The following is a 7,695-nucleotide window of genomic DNA, read 5'->3' on the forward strand; positions in this document are numbered from 1 at the left end:
TTTTTTCGCAAATCAATAATAAATATTACAATAAAAAATGAACTAATTTTCTCTTTTTAAAGGAAAAAATTGTAAAATCAATATTAATTTTTAATAAATCTAATATTATTATAAATCACTTTATTAACTCCTATGGTTTGATCAAATTTATCATATATTTAAGGATAGATGTAGTATATTCTAGACTTAATTGCAATTTAGTTTCTCTATTTTTATCAATTCACGAAATTGGTTCCCTAATTTAAAATTTGATAGTTTTGGTGCCTCGTTATAAAATTTTAATTAAAAATTGACGATGCGATATGTTTTAAGTGACATAAATGTTTCAGGACCACAAGAGACTTTGACATGACATCTCCACCGTAAACTTTAAGACATTAGGTATATGAGTCGTCACCCTTATATATCTAACTTTTATCACGTTCATAGTCAATGTAAGACTTAACCATTTGCACTTGAACTCAATAGATATGATGATGTTGAATGATTAACACTAAAGAAATTGCAATAAAACTATCTAAAAACTTCAATTTCAACTTCAAAAGTTATTCATTTTTGTAGTTTAATTAATGACACATGAATAATTAATGCATCTATATGGTTCTATATCATTAAATTGTATGTCACGTTATTTATAATATGTCATATAGATCCTCATGTTTTTTAATTCAAAAATGTGAATGGGGGACCAAAACCGTCGAATTTTAAAATAGAAAAATCAATTTAAAAAATTAGTGAAAATAGAGTAACTAAAACTACAATTAAACATATATTTTAAGGCATTAGTTCTGATGATAAAGCTAATCTAATTTTTACGAGGATCGAATATAAATAAATAATAAAATACATTTTTAAAACTAATATATTAAATTTAATCAATGAAAAAATTAACAATATATAAATAAATTAAAAAATGTAAATTAAAAAAAATTACTAACATTGTTTTTTTCAATGTAAACAATTAAATTATTTGTAAAAAACTCACCGTGCATTTTATTTTTATTTTTGAATCTTATGTTGATAATTGTTATTGCTAAAAGAATATTTCTTTGTAGTTGCTCTAGAGACGGGCAATGTCCAAACAACACAAATAAATATATCATTCAAGTGGTTATTTTTTGACTTATTATTTCTGCTAGTTATTGGCTTATAAACTTATTCGAAGTAGTTAAATTATATTATTAAGTTCACTAAATACAAAAGTATATTTACTTATTTAAAAAAAAAAAAAAATCATTTTAAGATAGCCAGAAAGTCTCATTGTTGTAAGAGGCCTTCACCTCTGATTAATTCCATTCCCTTATATCAACATATCAAGATTGATAAAGATTATTGAGAGGCAAAAACAGAATAATAATTCCAACAAGAAAAAAAACAACAACATAATCTTGAAAACACAATTATTCATAGCATTTAGAATTCTTCTCATTACCAATTTTTTAATCTCCTAGGTAGTTAAAACTCTCCAACTCACAGTAACTGAATAAACCAAATGGAACAAACTAGTTACTAGTACTTTTTGACATACTCAAATTTACTTTGAGTTTTAGATGTACAAACACACACACACACACACGTGCCATACGCCGCTACCTAAAAAGGTTTAATAATATGAAAGAGGATTAGGATACAAGTTGGACCTATGAAATAAAATCACATTCCCCCACCGAATTATGGAGACATGTTTCATATATATATTTGTACAAAGTTATATGCACTTGCCATTTGGCCTTTTCTGTCCTTTTTTTCAACTCAATGTCCCATTAAATAAAGTTATAAGGCAAGAATATAAATAAAGTAGGCACCATGATACATAGTACTGAAATATTCCTCACTTGAAAATCCTACACAATATTTTTCCTTCTTACTAAAATCACTACAAACAAAATGGAATATGAATGTACCCCTCTTAGCTGGGAATTCTATAACCAAGATGAGGTATCACATTACATATCTTATATCTACTTTAATAAATGCCTTAATTACATTTCCTTATGTTTTTTATTCACATTTATTTGATTAGTTTAGTTGTTTTAATATTGTTGAACTTGCAGGGGTTACTAGAGGAGTTGAGACATTCTCTAGTGTACACAACTTTAGAGCTAGAAGCAACAATTGTATCAGCTAAAGAAGAAATTACAAGAAAAGAATGTGAATTGATTCATGCTAATGATCTTTTAAGCAGAGTCATAAAAGAAAGAGATGAAGCCAGAGCAAAATGTGAGAAACTAATGCTAGAAAAACAAGATCTCCATCAAATAGACAACAAATCAGGAAGTGAAAATGAGCAACAAGTTTGTTTGTCTGAAAAACATTCAACACCATATGATGAATATGAAGAAATTAATACTCAAAATAGCATAACATCTCCAAATGGAAGTTCAACCACATCTCCAACAACACAATTTGAAGCAGTGTTACAATTAGCAGAAAAGAAAGCATTGCCAGAAAAAGGGAAGCTTTTGAAAGCAGTGGTAGAAGCTGGACCATTGTTGCAAACTCTTCTACTAGCTGGACCACTCCCTCAATGGCAACATCCACCACCACAACTCAACTCCATTGAGATTCCTCCTGTCTCAATTTCATCTCAAAATCCTTCATTACTATGCAAAAAAAGGGATTTTCAACTTTCTTCACCTTCTGTTTCTTCAAAGTGTAGAAAAATTATTCAGCAACTACCAACAACACCTACCACTGCCTCAAATCATTTCCTACCACATCCATCATTTTCATAGTAATAATGTTTTTATCTTTTTAGCAAATTAGGATGGTTGGACTTTTTGTATCACCTCAACTTTTTCACCATATCAACAAACTTTGACCTAATTTTATGTATTCTGCAAAAGAGGGAAATAGATTTTTATAAATCAATGATTTATGTCATTTAGAATTGATCTACTAATTGTATAAAAATTTACCCGTTCAATCTCTAATAATGATCGAAATTGATCATTGTGTGTTACTTTTACTGCAATGAATTTGAATCTAGAGAGACTCATTTGTTGACCTTTAATGTTTCCCTAATTAATCTCTTGTTGAAATGAGGTTGAAATCTTAGAAAAAATTGTTATTAGAAATTGAAAAATGTAATTTTAAGTTATGACACAATTTTGTACTATGGTAGTAAGGAGAGTAGGGTAACCAAGCTTTTATTGTTGCGTTCGTGGTGTTGTTTTTTAAAAGTTGTTCCTTTCACATGAAGCACATTTTATTTAATAGTAGTGTCTGCTATTGAAAAGTAAATCTAATTTGATTCTCCGTGATGAAGAATTATAATCAATGAAGAGATTCTTTGTTCAAATTCAATCTTAGAAATATATCAATGTTAAATCTTTTGATGGAGAATTTTATAGTCTATTACAGTCTTATTTGATTCAGAGTATAATATTCGATTAAAAAAATGAGAATCAATATTAAACAACAACAAAAATAAAAATCAACTCTCTTTTGTTTTGGAAATAAATTGTATATTCCCTTATTTGATGGAGATTTTCAATTAATCTCTGTTCATAAATATTAACCTACAATGTAAATGTTAAAATTATTATTTTGGTATTAAGTTTATCGGGAGATATATAAATGATATTACTTGAGGTTGTTATAATTATATATATATATATATAAATTATATATTATAATTTATATATATATATATATGTTCGTATATCAGATAGCGGATATGTTACGAGAAATATTAGGATAAGGGTAAATAGAAGAGAAATATAGATTATCGATCAAATTTTCAATCGAGGATACATACGTATCCTTAATAGACTGAAACGACTTCCATTATGGGTATCAAACCAATAGCGATTCATACAAGCTAAATCTTCTAATCGATAATTTGGCTATATATATATATATATATTACTTTTTCTTTGTTTTTTGAGACATAAAAAATAGATTACGTATACTTCATTTGTGATAAACCATCATTTTAATCTTTAAAAGTATTGAATATTGTTATTTTGGTTATTGACTCAGCAAAACAATCAAATTAGTTATTGAATAATTAAAATAATTCATAAAAGTTACAACTTACTATCATAAAAATATTTAAAAGATACAATTTACTATTAAAATAGTTCATAATTATTATAACACCAATAATTAATTTAAATTTTTAAAATCAGAAATCAAAATAGAAATGCTCTAAACTTTCAAAGAATAAAACGATGATTTATGTATTTCATTTAGAGAGAGAGCGTCCGTGACTGACTCTCCAACGCTAAATCCAAGTAACCAAATAGGTCAATGCAAACCCCATGAAATAATAAAAGAGGTTTTGGGACAATATCCGTAGAATTAATATGATGGAGTGCACATGCAGTAAGAACAAGCTTTACTCAAATGGCCCTACTTATTCTGTTAGATTTTCTTAATTTGTAGGCCCATTACTTTTGTAACCAACTAGGGAGGATTATATTGGTGATTGGGAACTCCATTCAGCTATCGATTTTTTCTTTTTATATCTTTAGCTAAAATAAAATATACTTGCGTTGTTTAAAAATAATGTGTATTTTTATTTATTAATCATTAATTCTTTTACAAGATTTTTTATTTTATTTTATTTCATTTTAGCTTGTATATTTATTTTGATAGTATAAAAATAAATGTTTCAGGAAAAAGTTGATTTTTTTAACTTTTTTTTTTCCTAACTTTTAAAAATATCAACTTGATTGAACTTAATGAACCTATTTTTTATTGATTTGCGTGATTTAGATTTCGTGAGAATATATTGAAAAAAGTTATATCTAATTAAATCAACTATTTTATATTAAATTTTTTCTCTTTCAAGTTGATTGAAACTGGGGTAATCTATTTATAGATAAATTCTATTGAATACAAGGGAGCTTCTAGAGTATATTAATTGGTGGTAAAATTAACCTAATTTTAATGAGGTGGCCAGATTTATTTATTTTTTAATAAATATATTCTTAAAATTATTATAGTCACACGATGATTTAAAGAGTCAAATTAATTCACAACTGAATCTATAATAACTAGCAGTAATATCTTTTTCAATAAAAACAACTAAACTATTTTTGAGAAACTCATCGTTAATTTTAATGAATTATGTCTTAACAATTTTTATGCTAAATATCTATTATTTGTAGTTGTAGTAGAAATTAAAAATGTCAAAATAATACAAATAAATATATTAGTAAAATGATAATATTTTTACTCTTTTGTTTCTTCTAATTTTGTTACTAAAAAACTTATTTGGAGTTGGTAAACATATATCAGCTAGCTAAGTATAAAACTATACTTATTTATTTAAAATAATAATAATTTTTTATAATCAAAATTATCTCATTAGAATGGACGGCTTCACCCCTAATTATTTTACATTTTACCATAAAAATATTCAATATTACGAGTAGTAAAAATTTAAAAATAATTAAAATTTAATTTCACTAGCATTTTTAATAAATAATATTCAGTTATTACAATTTTTTAAATAATAAAAATGAGTTTTTGTAAAAAAAAAAACAACTCACTTACTTATTAAATTAAAGATTAAATGTATCGATATATCTTGAACTACCGTAAAATTTGTCTTAATATAATGTCCAAACAGCGCACAATACTTGAGACTCAATGGACTCCTTGGTTAAAGCCCATGGAGTGAAGAAACCAAGCCTTGAGGAGCCCAGGCCTAAGTGAAACTACAAACAAAACAAGAAAAACATTTCAATCCAACAAAAAAATATTTGGATAAAGTTACTCACGTTTATAAGAAAAATGTTAACAAGAACTTCAAATAAACATGTTAAACAAATGTCCTAAAAACATGCTTACAAGATCCTTTACTTAAAGCTGAAATCTGAATTGCTAAAATAATTACTAGGGTGCAAATAGACACATAAAATAAATTGTGAGGAAATTAAATTGTAAGAAGTTAGCAAAGATAAAGTTATTATTTGTGGATGAATTTGATTGCTTAAGTAGATAGCATTGTATTAAGTTAAAAACTGTTAAGGGCAATTTAAAAACTAAAAATAAACCATACCAAATAAAAAGTAGGTCATCGTTATTATTGTAGTTATGTAAATATTAAGGATAACAATAAGTCGGGTCGGAAAAATATCAAATTAAATAATTTGACTTGTCAACTAAAACTAACGTTTGAAATTAAATATAAAATTAATGTCTAAGTGTGTTTTTTTATTTTGGTATAAGTGTGATATATTAATTTAGTGATTTTCGAATTTGATATGTTTGATGTAAAAATATTACACAATTATATATAATAATTAATTTCAATCATTAATTTGAGATCAAATTTTTTTTTTATCGTACGATCAATAAATTAACTGTAAAAATATCGACTATAGATTAGAGATTAGACAATCCAAAACTAATACTGTATCACATATTTATAACACGCGAAATTCGTTTATGTACTTCTTTGCAACGAAGCATGTGATTTTTAGATATTTCAATTTACTTCATTTAATTCGGTAATTAACGCACATGTCTATACAAGGTATTTTGGCGGTTTTTTTTCTTTCAATATAAGCATTTATATGATAAAATATTTGTCCTTAGATATAAGTCCATTTTCAAATAATTAGATACATTTATTATTTATTTTTTTCTTCATATAAACTCTTAATTAATACCACTAAATATTTTGTACTATGAAAAGTCAAAATTAATTTGATACAAATACACGTGATATTTTTTTTGTAAAAAAAAATATAAATGATATTTTAAGTACAACTTTATAATAAATATACATATTAACTATACAACTAATTTATCCGTAAAATCTATCTCAATTAACAAAAGTTAATGTTAATAAGCTGAATATTATAAATTTAAATTCAAAATCTTACAATTACGTACAACTTTTTTTACCATTTGATTTAAATAAAAAAATATATAATTAATGTTTCTTAATAAAAATGAAATAGACAATATATAATTTTTTTTAATCTTAAATCTACAACATCTGTTGTCATAAATTTTTTATATAAAAAATGCAATATATTTGAAAGTATTTGAAAGTACACATGATATAGCTACAATTAAGAATGAGAATATAGCATACCGACCGATATAGGTCTACAGTCTAGTCTATGTCAGACTCAGATTAGATCATACTCTTTTTTTAAACAGATACATCAAAGACTTATAAAAAAAATCTATTTAGTTAAAAATGTTAGACTACATGTCATATAATAAATCTTTTAAGTTGATTTATTTAAATAAATATAAATAATATCTTTTTTTATTTTTATAATTATTATATTAAATTTTGATTTTTTTTGTTATATATTTAATTTTTAATAATTTACGTATATTAACATCATTTAATTTTTAACATATTTAAATATATTATTATAAAATATAATTAAAGTATAATGTATATTAAATCATATTCTTCAATGATGTTAAATATTAAAATAAAATTCAATTTTATTTATATATTAATTTAATAATCTATTTAAAGATTTATTTAATTATTTATTTAAAAATATTAAAATAAAATAAACTTTAATTAAAGTAAATTGTATTAATCTTTTATAAACTTCAGACTCAAATCTAAAAAATTAAATTTATGATAGACTACAAAAGAGAATTAAGCCTTGAATTTTTCAACATACCATGGTGAGGCCTTGGCCCGGCCTATGTTTCCACCCGTAGCTACAATGATGAGAAGTGAGAACCCTAAACTCAACCCCCAAG

General features: G+C 24.7%; 1 protein-coding gene across 1 annotated transcript; it reads left to right on the plus strand.

Moving 5' to 3' along the window:
• Nucleotides 1-1,721: 1,721 nt before the first annotated feature.
• LOC101494578 (uncharacterized) lies at nucleotides 1,722-2,967 on the plus strand. The gene is made up of 2 exons (XM_004496062.4): nucleotides 1,722-1,938; nucleotides 2,055-2,967. The coding sequence occupies exons 1-2, from the start codon at nucleotides 1,888-1,890 to the stop codon at nucleotides 2,733-2,735; spliced, it is 732 nt and encodes a 243-aa protein (XP_004496119.1). The 5' UTR covers nucleotides 1,722-1,887; the 3' UTR covers nucleotides 2,736-2,967.
• Nucleotides 2,968-7,695: the final 4,728 nt, after the last annotated feature.

Source organism: Cicer arietinum, chromosome 4 (genome assembly GCF_000331145.2).
Source record: "Cicer arietinum cultivar CDC Frontier isolate Library 1 chromosome 4, Cicar.CDCFrontier_v2.0, whole genome shotgun sequence".
In the NCBI taxonomy this organism is placed as follows: Eukaryota; Viridiplantae; Streptophyta; class Magnoliopsida; order Fabales; family Fabaceae; genus Cicer; species Cicer arietinum.

Excerpts from the sequence above, each read along its gene's own strand:
- LOC101494578 (XM_004496062.4), top strand. The coding sequence starts at position 1,888 with ATGGAATATGAATGTACCCCTCTTAGCTGGGAATTCTATAACCAAGAT. Across the intron at positions 1,939-2,054 it reads AATTCTATAACCAAGATGAG|GGGTTACTAGAGGAGTTGAG; the intron begins GTATCACATTAC and ends TTGAACTTGCAG.